Below are 21,961 nucleotides of genomic sequence, written 5' to 3' on the forward strand. Positions count from 1 at the left end.
AAATTCTGCAAAAATAACTAGAGACACTGTCAGTACAGGAAACCTAAAAACAGCATACATGGATCCACAATATTTATATTATTAATGTTAATTATATTATTATTATTATATTAATTGTAATATTAATAAACATTTATACCCTACTTGCAACCTAACAGCTTATTAAACCAAACAGAAAATTCTGACCAGCCTTTACTATACCTGGTTTCTCTCTCTTCATGCTGTAGAATTAGGTTGCTATAAAAATTCTCCAATGTGAGCTTGGCCACGGTCACTCTCTCCCGGGTATGGTTGCTCATAGGAAAGGTGCTTGTAGTCCCTGCCGTCATTGCCATAGTAACCGAAACTGAAACAACATATAAACACAAATTGTTCAGTAGAAAAACACTTTCTAACCCTCATAATAAACTCTGGAGATGGTTTAATTTCTGCTAAGCAAAATTCTACCCTAATAGTTACGCTATCCAAGTCTTTCACATTATAAATAACACAATACCAGTAAAGAAAGAGGAAGCAGCAGAAATTATTTTCCTGTTGGTACCACCAGGGATGAATAAGAGTCAAGAAGCACCAGTCCACACACAACATGGACATATTTTATAGAAAAAGTTGTACTCAACGAGCATTCAAAACAAGAGGTTCAGGGGCACCTGGGTGGCTCAGTGGGTTAAAGCCTCTGCCTTCGGCTCAGGTCATGATCCCAGGGTCCTGGGATTGAGCCCCGCATCGGGTTCTCTGCTCAGCGGGGAACCTGCTTCCCTTCCTCTCTCTCTGCCTGCCTCTCTGCCTACTTATGATCTCTGTCAAATAAATAAATAAAATCTTAAAAACAAAACAAAACAAAACAAGAGGTTCGATCTATTCTGCTGTTGTTTTATTGATCACTAAATAAAATCCACAAGATTTTGTTACTACATATGCCTGCACTAAACATAAGTCCAGTTAAATAGTAAGAAGTAGCTTCTACCATATAAATTCTAGGAAACATGAAGCAGTTTATCAAATCTGCACATAAACGTCAATCTGAAGCAATTCTCACATATACAGGCTTTGCAGGTAGACTACTTTTTTTTTAAGATTTTATTTATTTATTTGACAGACGGAGATCACAAGTAGGCAGAGAGGCAGGCAGAGAGAGAGGAAGGGAAGCAGGATCCCCGCTGAGCAGAGAGCCCGATGCGGGGCTTGATCCCAGGAACCCGGGACCATGACCTGAGCTGAAGACAGAGGCTTTAACCTACTGAGCCACCCAGGCACCCCTGCAGGTAAACTACTTCTAAAAAGAAGCTCCTTTGGATGGAGGCTCTGTTGCCCTATTTCAGTCTGAATCCTATTTCATTTCAGAATGTGCTGTAACAAGGTCTGGTGTACTCCTCCAGACTGTGAGGTCCATTTCATTTCCAAACGACACTCAAATGCCCATAGGAGTCAGAAAACACAAATGAATCAAGCCAGGTAACAGCAGGGATGTTTTAGGACCTTAACTGGGCAATGTGTGTCTACTTAAAGCCATTCAAGTGCCAACTTCAAAAAACCACGGGCCAGCCAAATGAAGTACTGGTTTGAAGAAGATAATTTGGACAGTAAGACAAGGACTGTAGCAAAATGGCTGCTTCATGGGGGTGGTGAGGCAGACTGAACTGTGGTGGCCGCTGCTGGTGGGCAGTGACCCTAAGAGACTTGTCTCCTACAGTCTACAGTCTACATCAGGACCAAAAAAGACTAGAATGGTTTCATACAGCAAAGAGGTTTGTGCTTATCTAGATGGAGATCATAACAGACCTAGAGAAGATCCAGACTGCCAACAGCGAGCATCTAATATTGCACTATTAGCTGGAAAGCATTCCCCCAAACCTGACACCTACTCCCTAACTACGTGAAGATACAGACCCCTGAGTATGGACCTGAACTGCAGTAGACTCCAGGGATAATGGAATGAACAAAAGACCTTTCTTGTTCCTCAATGTCAAGCAAGTCGAGTATAGGTTGAAAGTATATAATTTAACTCTGACAAATTCCGGGTTCTACTTCCCTCTTACTGGCTTTATACCTCAATGAACTGTATAAGCCTCAAAGTCATTATGTCTAAACATGAATCTATTCTTTCAGCCTCACAAACTTGTCCTCTGCTGACTACTCTAAAGGTTTTTAGAACAAGAAGTTGATTATGCCACTTGTTTAAAATCATTCACGTCTCCTCATTGCCTATAGCAAATCAAATTAGCTTGGCATGATAAACAAAGGCAACTCGGGGACATTGAATGGTTGTGCCTATCAGCAATTGTATGATATCTTATTCACTGATTTCTCCTTTTTTCTCCAGAGGATTTAAGACAGTGGCCCTTCCTAAGCATGAGTGCGTCTCCTCCTCACAACAGCCCTGCAAAGTAAGGAACTGAGGCTCAGAAAAATCCCAAGGCTAGTGTGTCATGGAGTCAGGATCCAACTCTAGGAGCTGTCTCCAACTTGTCTGTCTAGCCTCTCTACTGCCCCGCCCCCACCCCTCTTCTCCCAACATACCAGCTCTTTCCTGCCTCCGAACCCTTGCATGATCTATCCCCAACCACTTCCGACCTTTAAGACCCAGTTTAGCTCAAGTCTTCCTGCGATCACCTCTCTAACATTCCCCAACAGAAGAGGCATACTATTTGGTACTCTGCCACGTGTGTTGCCTAGCACCTGTACCAGTAGGTCTCGGATACTGGTATTTAGCACTCATCCATCTCTTCCACTGAACTAGGGGCATGTCTGGGCAAGAATCTTCCTGTTCATTTTTGAGTATTCACCACAATAGCACTGTGTCTGACACATAGTAGGCTTTAATGAATGAATGGGTCAACCGGTCAAATGGGGGGTAGAGGAAGAACTGAAAGAATTAGCAAAAAATAAAGTACTCCATCAAGGTTGGCTAATATGCAACTATAAGAGAAGAAATTACTGAACTTAGGAGTCAGAAATTTTGAGATCTAATCCAGGCACTGCTGCTAACGATAGTAAGGTCTTATTCCAATCACTAGAACACTATGAACTCAAGAGGGGTTTTATAATATTTGTTTTGCTGGTTCACCGGCATTGTCTAAGGCCATCTGAGCTGATACGGAGCAAAGCCACAGTGGCTTATACAAATGTAAGACATTATTTGAGGCACCTAGTTAAATTTTTTAAATGTGCTAAATGGTTTAACATAATGCATATTATTTTTAAAAACAATAAAAAATAAAAACAAATGGAACTCAAGAATTATCATGGCCAAATGATTTTTGAGTACTGAGTTCTCACTCTTCTTGGAATGTTATCTAAGGCAATGCTGCCACACCATTTTTAGAAACCTCAGAATCACTGGATTCATGGTCTGTCCTTCAGGATCAGATGTAGAAAAGTCAAACAAAGAAAAGCAGAACAGGCAGGGTATACAGCAGACATCCTGAGTCCCACTTAATTGGGATTTGAGGATGGAGGGAAGGCTAAGGAAGATGGACGAGAAGTTGAGGAATTCAAATAAATTCAGGAAATCCAAAGTAAATGAAATTAAACACGTGTCTTATTTCAAGACTTCTCAGCATTTTAAATATGCTAACATGCATCTTAAGTGCTAAAAGGGGGGGAGATATAAAATTGGCAGTTGAATTCCAAGGAGCTTCCTTATGCATATAAGTTCATAGATAATGCTCATCAAATACAAATAAAGAACTGTTTTTTCAACATTTGGAGGTGGGAAAACTTAGAAGCTCCAACACAGAAATATCCAGGGACTTCAGAGGGTTTTCTCATTTGTCCAAAAGATCTGTATCTGATAAGGAATTTTCAAATTGGTTTGCCAGTTCCTAGGAGGAAAAAAGGCCAAGACCCAACTATGGCTGTTCATGTTTCTTTCAAAAAGCAAATGGTGAAAAAAAAAACCCAACCAACCAAAATCTTCTGTGGTGCCTCCTAAAAAAAGCATAAAGAAATCACACCTAAGTAATGCTTGCACAAGTCAGAAGGAAAGATGTGTGAAGAACTCAGGGTCTGGCCTTGGAAGACAGATTACTGGCTGTCCAGGGACTCGTGAAGAAAGCTCTGTTCTTCAGCTTCCAGAGATCCAGAGCAATCACATTCTGGAAGCTATGTTAGCCTAAAAGAGTTCACAAGGGACTGATATGCATGACATAATAGCAATTTACTGATTTACACAATAAGAAATTGAGCAACAAGGAACAGAGACTTGTATCTTTGGGCAAATGTATTCCAACCTTGTAGGCAAGCTAGATGTAAAGCCTTAATTAGGATCAGAAGATTGCTTGGTGAGCACGGCATCAAAACAAAGAGAACCATTATTCAATTTAAATGTTTAATGGCATCAGACTAAGGCAGATTCTAAAAAAACAAATAAATAAGAGATGGATCACTATCTTGCCCAAGGTACTTTAAAGTAGCTGGAGATGGCCAGCATCAAGCTCTCCTGCTGACTGGACTTTCCCAGAACGAAGCAAAATCGAGGGGCTAGATATGGGCAGAATTATTACTGAGCAAAACTTTGGGGGACATTTTTGTGAAACATAAAAAAAAATTGCTAGGGAATTCAAAACAATTCTAAACATCAGTAATTGTGTGCATCAACAGTACAGAGCAATATGAAGTTGTTTTAGATAAAAATGTAAGAACCTGAGGTCTTTATAAAAGAGGAATAAACACAGGGTCAGGTTTCTCCCATCATAAGATGACGTGATGAGTTTAACTCCAAAATCCAAAGGTGGATGTTGAGTAATGAAAAACAATTTCCAGACACCGTATCATCTAATAATGATTAAGTCCTTCTACTCTACTTATACATACATACCTGCAAGTACGTGTACTGTGTTTAAAAAATAAATCAGAGCAAAACCTATTCATCTTTGTATTCGTCTTTGTAATGAAAGTATTACAACACCGGACAAAGTGCTGAGCACACAGTAGGCTTTCAGTAAATGATGGTAACAGAACTCAAATTTAATAGAGTTGAAATTTATGTTTTGTACATAATAGTTTTCTTTAGATTAAAAACTACAGAATCATTTAGTGTTAGGTTAACTTCAGAAAAAAATCCTCCTTGAGAGAGACAATTGCAGAAAAAAGCCAAAATCCCACCCTTAGTCTTGATTAAATAATGCCCTTTAGAAATTAGCTTTAAAGACAAGAAAAAATAATTTCCTTCTAACTAGATACAAATTGGCTTTAAAAATTTCAAATTGAACAAAACCAACAACAGAAGTGAACAAATTATTACAAAGAATGATCTAAATGACTGGCACTTATTATATTGCAAATTTATTCCTCTAATGGATTTAACACTGTCCTTTGTCTTTTACTGAAGCCCTTTCTTTAGTCAGAAAAAGAACAGGATACAATTTGCAAGTCTAGAATTCCTGGACTGATAAAAACAACACTAGGTGCCCTTGAATTTCCTGTTCACGTGTTTTCGCCAGACTCCCCTATTCATTAATGGAGACACTACCAATAGTTAAGTCCAACATTCTTTCGTTTATCAAGCCTGGGGAAAGGAGATAACAAATCTGGCACTTAAGCTACCTATAAATAGATGTGTCTCCAACCATTTACCATCAAATTTCTAAAGTAGGAAAGCAGAACTGTTTTACCTGACTGGCCAAACACACTACTTAACTGGGGATTTCACCTTAGTTTCCACTACTACGTATCAGAGGAACGAGTATCCTGAATGCTACTGTATTGCCTTGGAGTATAAAAACTTTTCTAAATGCATTTAGTCACAACTGTAATGCCCCAAGCTACAACGGGTCCTCACATTGGATACTGTATATGCTGGGTCCCTAAGGATAGAGCAGCCACAGTCTCTTTCCCCTGGGCAGTATATTCAGAAGAGCAAGAAATTCAGTCAGGTGAAGGCTCAAGTTCCAGTACTCACTCTACCTGGTTGTATTATTTCCAGCTCATATATACTGCGGATTTATACCATGTGCCAGCACTGCACACATTACTGAGAATACTAAGAAGGATAAAATATAGTCTCTGCCTTAGGGAGTCCACCATCTTATGGGCATGCAAAGAAGGGAGAAATTAGCTCTCCAAGGGTTTAAGAGTAGTCAAAGGTTTTATAGAGGAGGAAATACTTGAACTGAATCTTGGGGTGGGTGGGGAGGAGTAAGGGTTCACAAGTCAGATGGACAGGTCAGAGTAGGAAGAGGTGTAAGGGTCTGAAACAGACTGACATACAGAAGTATAGACATGGCTTTAGTATATTCAGTGAAACAGCAGAAGATGAAGGTGGAAGGGCAAGTAGGAGTCATGATAAAATATCTTTCTGTCATGTTAAAATATACTAAGCACAAATGGGAGCCATTCAGGGCTTTTAACTAAGTAAAAAGTAGTGGCCAACAAATAACATTTCCTGAGGGCTTATTACTCAAGTATCAAGAACTCTGCTAAGAATGGTGTATGTTTTAATGCAGCCAATCCTCCTGTCACCAACAAGACTATAAATTTTTTTAATACTTTATTTATTTACTTATTTGACAGAGAGAGATCACAAGTAGGCAGAGAGGCAGGCAGAGAGAGAGAGAGAGGAGGAAGCAGGCTCCCTGCTGAACAGAGAGCCCGATGTGGGACTCGATCCCAGGACCCTGGTATCATGACCTGAGCTGAAGGCAGAGGCTTTAACCCACTGAGCCACCCAGGTGCCCGACCAACAAGACTATAAGACCTGAACTTGGGGCGCCTGGGTGGCTCAGTGGGTTAAGGCCTCTGCCTTCAGCTCGGGTCATGATCCCAGGGTCCTGGGATCGAGCCCCGCATCGGGCTCTCTGCTCGGCGGGGAGCCTGCCTCCCCCTCTCTCTGTGCCTGTCTCTCTGCCTACTTGTGATTTCTGTCTGTCAAATAAATAAAATCTTAAAAAAAAAAAAAAAAAGACCTGACCTTTACCACCCACCTGTATGTACCTACCTACCTTTGTCCCACATTTTCCTTAAGTTCTTTCCAGGTTATCTCTCAGCTCAGGCAAAGACCTAATGGGCACAGCATCCCATGAGAGAAACCAACACTACCCCTCAAGCTATAACAACTGCCATGGGGAAGAGCTCCAGAGGCCCAGACCACCCAAACCAGTTTGAACTTATCCACTGACTCACACCTGTGCAGACGGACCCAGGAGTGACCCCCAGTGACCTCTACCTCATTATCATGCTAAATTCTCCACCCAAGGAGGAGCACAAGCCTCATTAACACAATGTACAATGTATGTCTAGGCATGTTTCTTTGAGGCACATGTATGACCATATGGCTGCCTCTACATACAATGACAAGGACCCCCTTTCTAAACACTCATCCTAACCCTAAATAAAAGGAACCCGTTCATCCTTGCTTGGTGAATCACAGCTTTGGAAGTTATTCCCTGTGACCTCCTTATTAGGTGCAAATAAAGTTGATTTTGTATGACAACTCCACCTGATGTAGTTTCTATGTATAAGTCACCAGGGAGCTAACTCATGTTGTTCGGTTACATGTTAGTTCAGTTATATAACTCATGTTAGTTCGGTTTACACCTCTCAAATCCTATCCATTTGGCACTTCAGATGGAATATGCTAGTACAGGGAGGATGGCAAAAAAAAAAAAAAAAAAAGGCTGGGAGTAGATTTGATTGAAGGGATATAAATCAGGTTAGGGGGATGCAATAATACATAGTCATGGATTACGAACTTGTGGCCCGCAGTCGTATTGTGCTTAGCTTGTACTGTGACTCAGAAATTAGAAGACTTTGGGCCACTTGGGTGGCTCAGTGGGTTAAGTCTCTGCCTTCAGCTCAGATCATGATCTCCGGGTCCTGGGATCGAGCCCCACATCGGGCTCTCTGCTCAGCAGAGAGCCTATTTCCCACCCCCTCCCCCCGTCTTCTGCTCTGCCTACTTGTGATCTCTCTCTCTGTCAAATAAGTAAATAAAATCTTAAAAAAAAAAAAAAAGAAAGAAAAAGAAATTAGAAGACCTCACATAAGAATTCAGATTTTTGGTCCTCTTGAAAAATCAGCTCAGTTAGATATGAGCCCACATTACTGCCTGGAACAGAGAGGCAGCTGCCCCCTTGCAATACAGGACATCCTGCACAAGTCCACCAAATTTCTACTCCCTTTTGCCCAGCATCCTCCACACAATTTATTACCTGACTGCTTCTGGTTAGCAGCCGAAATCACAGTCTTTGGTTTAGTATGAAAGAATGAGGGCCTAACTTAAGATAGTAGCAGAAAAGATTAAAAGAGGGGCTCAGATATTCAGAGGGAAAGATGAAATCTATAATTACCTCTGGGTTTCAGATTGGATGAGTGGGTAAATGGTGATAGCTAATAAGAATAGGAATTATAAGAAGAGCTAATGTGGTAGGAAAGAAAATAAGTTTAAGTCTGATTCCGAGTTATGTCACCAGACTTAGTTTAAAATTTAGGCTTTAAAATGTGAACTCTAAAGATTTACATTTAGAGATGGAAATGTTCCTGAAAGTAGCAAAGAGAAGAGGATGAAGAACAACATTCATAAAATACCTAAGAATACCTTGATCAAGAAAAAAACCGTTAGCCTTTTTATGAGGAAATTTAATCATTGTAGAAGAAGGGAAGATTTATTCAATTAATGGGTTGGAACAACTGGTTATTATTTAAGCAAGCCAGATGTTCATTCCCTCCAATGGGCAAAATAAATTCAAATGGTTCAAAAGTGTGACCATAAAAACTAAAGAGGGAAGAAAAAGGAAAGAAAAGAGGAAGTGAAGTAAAAAGAAAAGTTTAACTTAAAAAAATTACAAGAAATATTGATGAGTAATTATCTGATCTTTGAATTGACAGAACTGTATTTTTAAAATCACAATAAAAATAATGCTACAGGGCACCTGGGTGGCTCAGTGGGTTAAGCCTCTGCCTTTGGCTCGGGTCATGATCTTAGGGTCCTGGGATTGAGTCCTGCATTGGGCTCTCTGCTCGGCGGAGAGCCTGCTTCCCCCCTCTCTCTGCCTGCCTCTCTGCCTGTGACTTCTCTCTCTGTGTGTCAAATAAATAAAATCTTTAAAAAAAAATAATGCTACATATTCATTACATAAAAACTTGGAGTCTACATATATAGATGTCAAACAAGAGTAAAAGACAGTATTTGGGGGAAAAAAACTGCAAAATAACAGCATGTATTTAAAGTATATATTGAGGGGCACCTGTGTGGCTCAGTCGTTAAGCATCTGCCTTGGGCCCAGGTCATGATCCCAGGGTCCTGGGATCGAGCCCCGCATTGGGCTCCTGGCTCGGCAGGAAGCTTGCTTCTCCCTCCCCAACTCCCCCTGCTTGTGTTCCCTCTCTTGGTATGTCTCTCTCTGTCTCTCTGTCAAATAAATAAATAAAATCTTAAAAAAAAAAAAAAGTATATATTGAAGTATAAAGGTATATCTTAAAAATAACAAATTCATTTCTTAAAATATATGAAAAGCTTGTAAAATGGCTTTTTAAACATTAAAATTGTAAAGGGAAAATAAGGACCCTAATAATAAAGAAATAATACTGATGGACAATATATAAATAAAAATAGCTAACATCTAGAAAATGTTCAATTTTCCCAAGTAAATCAAGGATATGGAAACTTTAAAATAATACATATGTTCCCTATGTGAAAATAGCCATAATTTAGGGGGAGACACTCTTGGTCCAGGCTATCATGAGATGACTTTCTCATACACCATGTGTGTTTGTGTGTAGTTTTCTTGCAGTTTTACTGAGATGTAAATGACATATAATGTTTTGCAGTGTTAACACATACCAAGTAATGACGTGATACATAGATACAATATATGCCCACACCATGAAATGATTACCACAGTAAGGTTAGTTATCTATCACACTGTATAGTTAACAATTTGTGTGTGTGTGGTGAGAATTTTTAAGATTTACTCTCTTAGCAACTTTTTAATGTACAGTACAGTATTGTTAACTATAATCACCATGCTGGACAGCACATCACCAGAATTTGTAACTGAAATTTTGTACACTTTTGCCACCTCTGCCCGTTCCTCCTCCAACTGCTCTTACCCCTGGGCTCACGGCAACCACTAATCAAACTGCTATTTTTATAAGTTCGATTTTTTTTAGATTCCACATATAAGTGAGATCATACAGTATTTGTCTTTTTCTGTCTCATTTATTTCACTTAGCCTAATACCCTCAAGGTTTATCTATGTTGTCACAAGTGGCAGGCTGTCCATTTTTATGGCTGAATGATATTCTATTATATTGAAATACCATATTTTCTTTATTCATTCATCCATCAGTAGACACTTAGGTCGCTTCCATGTCTTGGCTATTGTGAATATGCTGCAATGAACACAGGGATGCAGCTCTCTCTTTGGGACAATGATTTCATTTCATTTGGACAGATATCAAGAGACGGAATTACTAGAACATAGAGTAGTTCTATTTTTAGTTTTGGGGGAACCTCCATACCAATTTATATTTCAACCAACAGCATATAAGAGTTCCTATTTTTCCATATCCTCACCAACACTTGCTATCTCTTGATAATACCTATCCTAACAGGGGTGAAGTAATATCACACAGTGGTTTTCATTTGCATTTTTCTGGAGGTTAGTAGTATTAGCCACCTTTTAATTTATGTGTTGGCCATCCGAATATCTTCTTTGGAAAAAAAAGTTTATTCAAGTCTTTGTCCATTTTTAATCAGATTATTTGCCCTTCTTGCTACTGAGTTACATGAGTTCCTTATATATATTAACCTATGTCCTGAGCTTTTTCTTTGTTGGGAGATTTTTTTTTTTAGAATCTTTTTTTTTTTTTAAAGATTTATTTTTTTTTTTGACAGATAGAGATTACAAGTAGGCAGAGAGGCAGGCAGAGAGAGAGAGAGGAGTAAGCAGGCTCCCAGCCAAGCAGAGAGCCCGATGCGGGGCTCGATCCCAGGACCCTGGGATCATGACCTGAGCCGAAGGCAGAGGCTTTAACCCGCTGAGCCACCCAGGCGCCCCTGTTGGGAGATTTTTGATTACTGATTCTATCTCCTTACTTATTACTGATCTGGTCAGATTTTCTATTTCTTCAGGATTCGGTCTTGGTAGATTATATGTTTACAGGAATTCATCTATTTCTTCTAAGGCTATTCAATTTGCTGGTGCTACGTTGTTCACTGTAGTTTCTTAGGATCTTTTGTATTTCTATAGGATCAGCTATAATATCTTCTCTTCATTTCTATTTTATTTGAATCCTCTTTTTTGCTTGGTTAGTCTAGCTAAAGGTTTCTCACTTTTACCTTTTCAAAAAACCAACCAAAAGTTTTGTTAAACTTTTCTATTATTTTCCTCATATCTACTTACTTCTGCTCAGGTCGTTATTAATTCCTTCCTTCAGGTAACTTTGGGCTTAGTTTATTCTTTTTATTGTAGTTACTTGAGGAGTAAAGCTAGGATATTAGAGATCTTTCTTTTTTTCTTAATGTAGGCATTTATCACTATAAACTTACTATAAACTCTTAGAATCACCTTTGCTGCATCCCATAAGTTTTGGTATGTTGGGTTTCCATTTTTCACTTGTTTCATATTTAAAAATTTTTTTCTTTTGATTTCTACTTTGACCCACTGGTTGTCTGGGGGTGTGTTGTTTAATTTTCATGTATTTGTGAATTTTCTAGCTTTTCTTCTATTACTTACTGATTTCTAAGTAATCATTTTCACACCATTGTGGTAAGAAAGATACTTGATATAATCCCTGTCTTCTTGAATTTGTTAAGACTTGTCTTGTGGCCTGTTGGATGGCATGTTTTGTTTTAGTCTGTTAGGTCCATTTGGCCTAGTGTTATTCATATCTGCTGTCTGCTTATTGATTCTCTGTCTGAATGATCCACTATTGAGAGGGGGAATTAAAGTCCCCAACAATTATTGCATAACTGTTTATTTCCCTTTAGTTCTGTTAGTATTTGTGTTATAGATTAGGCACTCTAATGTCAGGTGCATAATTATTTATGGTTGTTATATATGCTTTATTTTTAAGATTTTATTTATTTATTTGACAGAGATCACAAGTAGGCAGAGAGGCAGGGAGAGGGGGAAGCAGAGAGCCCGATGTAGGGCTCGATCCCAGGACCCTGAGATCATGACCTGAGCTGAAGGCAGAGACTTTAACACTGAGCCACCCAGGCGCCCTGGTTGTTATATATTCTTAATTAACCCCTTTATCGTTACATAATGACCTTCTCTGTCTCTTCTGACCATGTTTACCTTAGTTTATTTTGTCTGATTTAAGTTTAGCTATCCCTTGCTTTCTTTTGATTTCCATTTGCTCGAAATAACTTTTTCCAACCCTTCACTCTTGGTCTATGTGTGTCCTTAAAGCTTAAATGAGTCTCTTGTAGACAGGACACCATTGGATTTGTTTTTAATTCTTTCCGTTATTCTGTATCTTTTGATTGGAGAAATGACAGATAAGGGCTTAATACTGTCATTGTGTTGTTTTCTGTTTTGTATATCCTTTCTTCTTTGCCTCCTATTTTGCTACTTGTTTTATGAATAACGACTTTTTCTTTTTTCGGCAGTATGCTTTGACTCCTTTATGATAGTCTTTTGTGTTTCTACTATAAGTTTTTTGTGGTTATCATGAGGTTTACATTGATAACATCCTATTTTTTTATTATTATGTTCAACTAGCCGATGTATAGTGTTATCAATAGTTTACATCCTATTTTAAGCTAGGAACAACTTAACTTTAGTAGCTGGCAGACACTTCACACTTTGACTTCTCTACCCCTCATATTTTAGGTTATTGGTGCTTTAATTTATATCACTTTGATATTGTATATTCAGTAATAAGTTTTTATAGTTATGCTTATTTTTGTAAAATGCTTATTTTTAAACTAGGGTTGTGAATTATGTGCCACCATTACAACATTTAAGAATGTGACCAGTGGGGGCACCTGGGTGGTTCAGTTGGTTAAGTGTCTGCCTTCAGCTCAGGTTACGATCCCACGGTCCTATGATCGAGCACTGCATCAGACTCCCTGCTCAGTGGGAAGCCAGCTTCTCCCTCTGCCTGCTGCTCTCCCTGCTTGTTCTCTCTCTCTCTCTGTTAAAAAACATAAATAATCTTAAAAAAAAAAAAAAAAGAATGAGACCAGTGAGTTTTTACACATTCACATGTTTTTATGATATTAATTAGAATCCTTTTATTTCTACTTGAAGAACACAACTTTAATATTTCCTATAAATTACGTCTGAGGTAATGCTTTTGTTGATTCGGAAAGTCTTTATCTCTCATTTGTAAAGGACAGCTTTAGGGCATAGTATGCTTGGTTGACAGGTATTTTTCTTTCAATATTTTGAATATAACATCCATTTACTCCTGGACTGCAAGGTTTCTTTTAAGAAACCACCTATAGTCTTATGAGGGCACCCTTGTATAAACAAGTTGGTTTTCTTTTGCTGCTTTCAAAATTCTCTTTTTTTCTTTGACTTTTGACAATTTATAATGTATCCTGGTATAGCCCTTTTGGGTTCAATCTATTTGAGATTCACTACACCTCCTGAATCTGGATGTCCATTTCTGTCCCCAAGTTTGGAGAGTTTGCTGCCTTTCTTTATTACTTTAAGATTTTATTTTATTTATTTGGGGGTGGGGGGAAGAGCAGAGGGAGAGGGACAAGCAGACCCTGTGCTGAGAGTGCTGCCCAACACGGGGCTTGAGGCTTGATCTCAGAACCCTGAGATCAAGACCTGAGCTGAAACCAAGAGTTGGAGGCTTAACCGACTGAGACACCCAGACACCCCTCTCATTCTTGCTTTAAAGACATTTCTGTCCCTTTCTCTTCTGGGTATGCATAATAATATATGTATTCATAATATGTATTTGCATTTCCTAATTGTGTCTTTTTTTTTTTTCTTTTAAAGGAAAGGTCAAGCAAAGCTTTATTTTATATTTTTATTTACTTGACAGAGAGAAATCATAACTAGGCAGAGAGAGAGGAGGAAGCAGGCTCCCTGCGGAGCAGAGAGCCCGATGCGGAGCTCGATCCCAAGACCCTGAGATCATGACCTGAGCCGAAGGCAGAGGCTTTAACCCACTGAGCCACCCAGGCGCCCCCTAATTGTGTCTTATAAGTCTGTGGACTTGTTTCACTCTTCTTTTTTCCTATATTTCAATTCACTAATTCTTTTCTCTACGTTGTTAAGTCTGTTACTGAAGCTCTCCATTGAATTCTTGAGTTCATTATATTCTTCAGCTCTAGAATTTCTGGTTTTTTTTTTTTAATAGTTTCTATCAAAAAGCTTTGTTGAACTTTTCATTTTGTACATGTACTGTTTTCTGACTTTCATTTAGTTGGGTGTCTGTGTGTTCTTGTAGTTTACTGAGCTTCTTTAAGAGGATTATTCTGAATTCTTTGTCAGGTAGTTCACAGACTCTATTTCTTTAGGGTCAATTATTGGAGCTCTATTAGTTTCCTTTAATGGTGTCATGTTTACCTGATTCTTCGTGTTCCTGGATTCCTTGGGTTGGTATCTGCCATTTAAGTAATTGGTCTCTTCTCCCAGATTTTATAGGTTTAGCAGGGAAAGACCTTCAGCAGTCAGCTCAGCTTGGAATATTAGACAGATCAGCTGGTACTAGCTATGGGCAGGCAGGGCTTCCTATCAGGGTCTCTAGTTGGGTGAGGCCACTACCCATGCTCTGAAGTCAGGGTGGGTGCAACTACCTGGTTCTGTGGTTGGGTGAGTCTGCTGACTGGGTTCCACATTCGAGCAAGGGCAGTAGGAGGGCTCCCGGATCAGGTGGAGCTGCTGGCTGTGCCTGCAATCAGGTGGGGCCACTAGCTGGATTCTACAATTATCTCTGGTCAAGTGAGGTCACAGGCTGTGTTCCCTGGGATGGTGGTACCACTGTGTGGACTCCCAGATTGGGCAGGGCTATGGCCTGGGCTTTGCAATCACTCCTGTTTGGGTGGGGTCTCAGACTGTGCTTTCCCGATTGGATGGTGGCTCTGGCTGGTCTCCATGCTGAGGAAGGCTGCAGACAGGTCTTTGTGCTTAGACAGGCTTCTGGCTATGCTCTGGAATCAAACAGACTATATAGGCTGTGCCCCAAGTTTGGGCAAAGTCTCAGGTTACACTTCACAATCAGGTAAGCTGTTGGCTGTGCTCCATCCACTCTTGGAGAAGATTGCTGGCTGAGTTCCCTGGTTGGGAGGGGCTCTGTTTTTGTTCTATAGTTAGTTGGGCTAGAAATTGTGCTCTGCAAATGGACAGGGTTGCTGTCCAAGCTTCCTCACCAGGTGAGGCTGCAGGCTATGCTCCCACTTGGACAGGTCACTGGCTGGCTGGGCTTCCTGCCTGGGGGAGGCAGCAGGCGGTATTCAACAATCAGGCAGAGCCATAGTCTGCACTCTGTTGCAGGGCAGGACTGTAGGGTGGGCTCAGCAACCGGGTAGTATCACAGACTGGGCTCCAGAGCTGTCCAGGCTCACTGCTCAGGTTCCCAGGTTATGCGATGTCAGAGGCTATACTAAATAGTGTACTCGCCAGGGCTGCTGGCTTGGCTCCCTGCCCAAGCGGGCTGTAGGATAGGCCCTGTGGCTGCAGTTTCTTTGGCCAGATGGGAATGGAGGCTATACTCAGCATTTGGACAGAGTTGTGAATGCCCTGACCATGTGGGGCCACAGAACACGCTCCATACTCAGTATGGCTTGTTGGCTGGGCCCAAATAAGGCAGATCTATCAATCAAGCTCCCTAATAGACAAGGCCACTGATTTGGCACTACAGATGGGCAGAGCAGCTGGCTGCGGTCTCTGCTCGGGCACCACTGTGAACAGAAATCTGGTCCACCAAGATCTGAGCACTGGGTGGTATATCCCCGGCCTCCTCCTCTATCTGATCCCCAGTAGTAGAGCCTTGCAGATTTTCCCAGTAAGCCCTGGGAGGTAAGACCAAAGTGGGCATCCCTGGGTGTATCCCACAAGGCCAGAAGAGCTGGATATCCACCTTGGGCTCTCCTTTCCACTGGAAAAGCCATAGGCCCAGGGGGCCCTTTTCCGTACAGAACTGTGCCGGCCAGCACGGCAGGAGGTGGGGGGCAATGAGGTCAGAGTATGTGGTCCTTCTCAGTCTCTGTCATACAGGGGGTTGCTTCAGCCTCATACCTAGGTTCTGGGATTATTACAATGGTCTTGTCTATAGGTAGCTGTTAGTTGGTCTTATGAAGGAGGCTGAAGTTGGAAACAATCTATGTTACCACCTTGATGATATCACTCCCTGTGCTTATGTTAACTGATAGGAATATAATCCTTTTGGTAGGGAGTATAGCAATTGGTATGAAGAAACTTAAGGTTTGTAGGGGTTTGTTGACATAAAAATTTTACCTTTAGGAATCTATCATAAGAAAATAATAAAAATTGCAGCAAAGATTTATAGAATTGTTTTTTTTTAATATTTTATTTATTTATTTGACAGACAGAGATTTCAAGTAGGCAGAGAGGCAGGCAGAGAGAGAGAGGAGGCAGCAGGCTCCCTGCTGAGCAGAGAGCCCGATGCGGGGCTCGATCCCAGGACCCTGGGATCATACCTGAGCTGAAGGCAGTGGCTTTAACCCACTGAGCCACTCAGGCGCCCCTATAGAGTTGTTTTTAAATCAAAGCGTTATTTAAAATAGCAAATAAAACAAATGATTAAAACTAGGTGAAATGATTGATGGAATGATGATAGCATGAAATACCACAGAAATACTGAAGAAAATTTCCCCCCAAAAATTTAACATGAGAAATAATACAAAGTAAACAGGATACAAAGCTCTATCTATAAGTTAAAATATGAACTCAGTGATATGGAAAAAGGGGGGGGGTAAATTATGGTATAAAATTATGGATAGTTTAGATTTTGTCCTTTATCATTTTTTAAAGATTCTAATTTTCCGATAATGGGAAAACAATGATTTTTATAATAAGAAAAAAGAAGCACTTCAGAGTAATTGTGTGAGGACAGACATGGGAGCAGTAAAAGGGAATTAAACTGAATTTTTCAGCCCACAAAGGTGGTTTTCCAGGTACCACTGTACTTGGGAGTTTTTTCCTATGAACCAAATTCTTAGTTCTGGTTTAGTGGAGGATAATGAGGAACAGCAAAAAGAGTCTGAGTCATGGAATAAAGTTAAATACAAACCACAAGACTAATGAGAATTCTGAGAAGTTTTCCAGTCATATCCTATATTTCTTTTTAGGAAAACAGATTTTTAGTGGTTTATACTCATGCATGTTTACAAGGGCTCAAACTGTTTGTCACTCTTTTAACTAGCTTGTCTACGGGACTCCGAAGGCCCATCTCAAAATCAAAACACAAGGCAGCACAAGTCTTACCTCAATTAACTTCATGTCTTATTTAAGGTAAGGGAACTACTCCAAAATCATAAGAGACAAAATGAAGGCTCTAGCTTCAAAGATCTCCACACCCCCCTTTACTCCTTCTTTAAAGGAGATACAGCCTGATTCAAAGCACCAGTATAACCAAACACCTATTTTGTGCTAAAAGGTGAAGGTTTGGTGTGACCAGAGAAAAACCTATGGAATGGTGAGAGGTGGTGTGATGCACTGTAAAGGAAAGGGGAGCAGCTCATACACTTCCACGCTCAGTGGTCCAACTGGAAGAAGCTGCTCATCTTTGAATTCCTGCCTTTCACTTTCTTAAAAGTAAGTGTCTAAGAGGAATGGGAATGGGAACTGGAACGGGAACGGGGGGGAGAGAGAGAGAGAGAAAGAAACAGACTGACCTCCCCACCCAAAATGAAACCTAAAAATAGGCTTCAGTTTAAGTGAGGGTGTAAAATATGAATTTTCCAGAAATGACTTTGATTAAAAATATAAGCTCATGGTTGAATTTTCCCATTCACTCAAAAATATTCAAAGCTTCTACATCACTGAAGAGGTTCAAGAGAGATGTAGATTCCTTTATTGTACCAATTCCTTTTATATTCCCTAATTTTAGTTTTAAAATTATTACTGTGTTCTCTTGTTCACTGTTCCTTTTCAAACAACAACCACTCACTGAAAGAGATCAGACTGATCTAACATCCTAAGAGGCAGAAGCAGCAATTCTTTTTGAGGGAAAAAATTGGATTAGACTAAAAATAAAACATGGTATCACCAAGTTTACAATTTTAAGATGTAAGTAGCTCTGAGTTACTTTTAGCTATTTTGAGTCATTTAAACTCTCCCAAGAGGCTTTTTGACCATCACAAGTGACCACCAAAAACTGCTCCCAGCTAAAAGCAGACATACCACGTGACTCATAAGATTCAGATATTGTGTTAAACACTCAGATTACTTGCCTTCTGCAACCGTGAGAAAATCCAGAAGCTACTTCACCTCATTTAAGGCACTTAAATCTTTAAGGCAGAAAAAAATGTTTTTAGTGCTACTGACCTTTATAATTAATACCTGAACAGCTGATTAGCTAAGTACCAAACAGGGTCATACCATTTGATTGACTTGTGGTCTTTAGAACACGATTCCGGTCTATTTGGAAAACAAATATAGGCGAGGGAAAAATATGCCTAAGATGGAATAAAAAGTAAACTGTATAGTTTGTTGTCATCAAGGATATCCTGTAATTCAAGTGGGTAGACTGGCAAATCCTTCCATAAATCAATTTATGAGTTCAATTCTGTTCAGTATTTTTCTGGATTTCACTAAAGGTCTAAGGTGGCAAATTTAGTTCAGCAACACGCAAGACTGTTAGAATCACAGCACCCAACAACAGAAGCTGTATTATGTAATCCATCTCCTCATTTTACAGAAGTGCGGCCCACAGTCATTTGGCTACCTGGTGGACAAGCCTGAACAAAACCAGTCACTCGACCTTCCGCTGGTGCTCCCAACCTAGCGGGAGAGTCCACGGTGCGGCGGCACCTCTGAGACTCTGTATTACCCTGTGGAGAAGCTGGCTCTCAGGACACTGACACCCCGGGCCAAGTTCTGTACTACATGGCGTCCATGAGATCTAACACTGATGTCCAAGTCCAATGCTAAATCACTATTTACTTTCTTAGGATTAGATTTGTGGATCAAATAACTGGTTTCGGACTGCTTTTCAGATGATGGAAGAATGACATTTTTACTCTAAACTTTCTAATAAACCCCAAATATTATGACTAAAACCTTCTTGAAAGTGATTAGGATTTCGATTACAGACGTTAACTGCCATGAAGTGAACAAAATTCAGCCGGGGACCCACCTCTACCTATGATGATTTCCTCATAAAAATATTCCCCGAAGTGAGGTTTTCAAAATCTTAGATACCACATGGAATCACGGGCATTCCTTGTCCATGGCAGCTGAGCACGAGGACAAAGATAAGTGTACATACATCCAGTTGTCTGGATTCTGCCCTAGGTATTCTATAACATGAAATAAGATCTCTAAAATATAAAAATGTACTTTTTTCTTTCCAAACTGGAAATACCTTTTTTCTATTTATGAAAGCAAAACGTTTCCTGTAAAAATGTGAAAATATCCGGAAGTATATAAATTGCAACACGAAAGTGACCTCACACTCCTACCTCCCATACCAGCCAGTTTTAACTGTTGGGTGCCAGACTGGTGTTCCACTGCCTGGATTTAAATTCTGGCTCTGTCACTGGCGAACTCTGAGCTCTCAGGGTGTCAGTGTCCTTATCTACAAAACAGAGACAATGACAGTGTGCAAGAATTAATAACTAGTGTTTATTAAGTACTTTATGAAGTGTAGGTATTATTCCGAGCACTTAAACCATATTAACAAATTTTAATAAAGTAGCTGACGGGTAGACATTAGAGCACTGAATAGTGCCTGAGCCTTAGTCACCTGCTCACTGAATGTCAATGGTTGTTCTGATGACCTTCCCAAACCTTAACATGTACACACACAAACACACACACACACACACACACATACGCACACACACACAGACGGTTTTAATACAAATGGGCTCCTATAAACTGCTCTGTAACTCAGTTTTTCCCTATTTTAACATAAACAGACCCACTTTATCTTCTTTAGGGAGCATACCGTAATAACATTTTCCAACATACAGTGAGTTGCTTTGTGCTTTGTGTATCATCTCATATAACCCTCATATGAACCCTAAAAAGCATGTGCTATTTATTATTATTCCTACATAGACAGGAGGAAAGAAAGATTCAACTGGGCCACGTAACTTGCCCAAGATCATATAGCTAACTGTGGTGGAACTGGGATCTGAACTTAGTGACCACAGTGCTCTCCATTCTCTATAGTGCCCTACTTTTAAACCAATGTCCACTAACAGACGCTTAGATGGCTTCCATTTTGGGGAGGTATTTTTAGCAATGCTGCAGTGAATATACTCAGATCACAGACTGCACACTCTTTCTCTTATTTCCTTATTGTATTCTTCTGGTATGCAATTGCTGAGTCAAAGAATATTCACATTTTAAATTTTGACACACAAGGCAATATTCCCTTCCAGAGAGATAGTGCCAACTAACATCTACAGATACATGAAAGAGGCAACACTGGGTACCATCCATCTTTTTAATCTTTGCCAGCCTGATGGGTTTAAAAAAAAATCCTACTGTTGTTTATGTATTCCTTTGACTAAAATGAGGTAAGAGTATTTTCATATATTTTAAATATTTCTTCTTTTCTAAGCTGCCTGACTTAAGTTCCTTGCCCACTTTTGTATTGGAAGATTCATTCTTTAATAAAGTGAGACTATATTTTAACAATATAATTATCATAGCCCAGTTTTAGTATTTTAAATAGCTTAAATCATACCTTAATGCCAATATTTAAATAATTTTGGTTTATAAAACTTACCAAAAAAGTCAAAGAATGCTTTAGTTCATGTAGGAATTATAGTCATTACATTAGAAGCAGGGCACTTTCCTACAAATCAGTAAGATCAAGTCAAAACTATTATCACACAACTCACAGGTTGAGGATGTAAGTAGAAAGAGTTTTCCAGACTAAATAAGATTTTCCATTACTGGGATATGACATTAAGATGCTATTATTCAAAGACAAATACCATATGATTTCACTTATTTGTGGTATTTAAGAAACAAAACTGATGAACAAACCGTAAGAGACTCCTAAATATAGAGAACAAACGGAGGGTTGTTTGAGGGGAGGTCAGTGGGGGAGTGGGGTAACTGGGTGATGGGCATTAAGGAGGGCATGTGATGTCATGAGCACTGGGTATAATATGCAACTGATGAATCACTAAATTCTACCCCTGAAAGTAATATGTTAACTTGAATATAAATAAAATCTAAAAATAGTGAAAACAAAAAGACCCTATTGTTTGGACCCTATTTATTTAGGCCAGCATATATAATTTCTTTTTTAAAATGATGCCAGTTGGGTGCCTGGGTGGCTCAGTAGGTTAGGCATCTGCCTTCAGCTCAGGTCATGACCTCAGGGTCCTGGGATCGAGCCCCATGTGGGGCTCCCTGCTCAGTGGAGAGCTTGCTTCTCCCTCTCCCTCCACCTTCTGCTCTGCCTACCTGTACTCTCTCTATCTCTCTGTCAAATAAATAAAATCTTAAAAATAAATAGATAGATAGATAAAATAAAATAATGCCAATTTACTCTTCAACAGATAACTTCCCAGCATAGATAATGACTCTCTGGGAAGCAACTAACCAATGTCATTGTCGTTATTATCACTGTCATCATGGTGGCTTATGGCTACTATCACTAAGCACCTTACCTTCTCTGCACCAGACAGTACTGTATGCATCACCTCACTTAATCTTCACAACTGTCTGAGGTAGGTACTATTTCCCCATTTAACAAATGAGAAACTGAGGCTTCAAGCCATTAAGTTACTTGCCAGAGGCTCTCAACTACAAGTGGCAGAGCTGGGATCTGAACCCCGTCTGACCCCAGGGCTACTACTGTTCTATTGTTCTAACATCACTCCTACATTTTATAATCAGAC

General features: G+C 39.8%; 1 protein-coding gene across 3 annotated transcripts in view; it reads right to left on the bottom strand.

Moving 5' to 3' along the window:
* Positions 1–21,961, bottom strand: part of STK38L (serine/threonine kinase 38 like) — a 79,474-nt gene that overhangs the window by 26,641 nt on the left and 30,872 nt on the right. For 2 of the 3 annotated variants that reach the window (XM_046012767.1, XM_046012765.1), the window contains exons 2-3: positions 19,559–19,674; positions 202–346 (exon numbers count right to left, since the gene is read on the bottom strand). In XM_046012767.1, the coding sequence (XP_045868723.1) occupies positions 202–346; positions 19,559–19,565 (152 nt within the window). In that variant the 5' untranslated portion in view covers positions 19,566–19,674. The remainder of the gene's footprint in view (positions 1–201; positions 347–19,558; positions 19,675–21,961) is intronic. The other variant, XM_046012766.1, reaches the window with a different exon arrangement.

This window comes from Meles meles, chromosome 7 (assembly GCF_922984935.1).
Source record: "Meles meles chromosome 7, mMelMel3.1 paternal haplotype, whole genome shotgun sequence".
Classification (NCBI taxonomy): Eukaryota; Metazoa; Chordata; class Mammalia; order Carnivora; family Mustelidae; genus Meles; species Meles meles.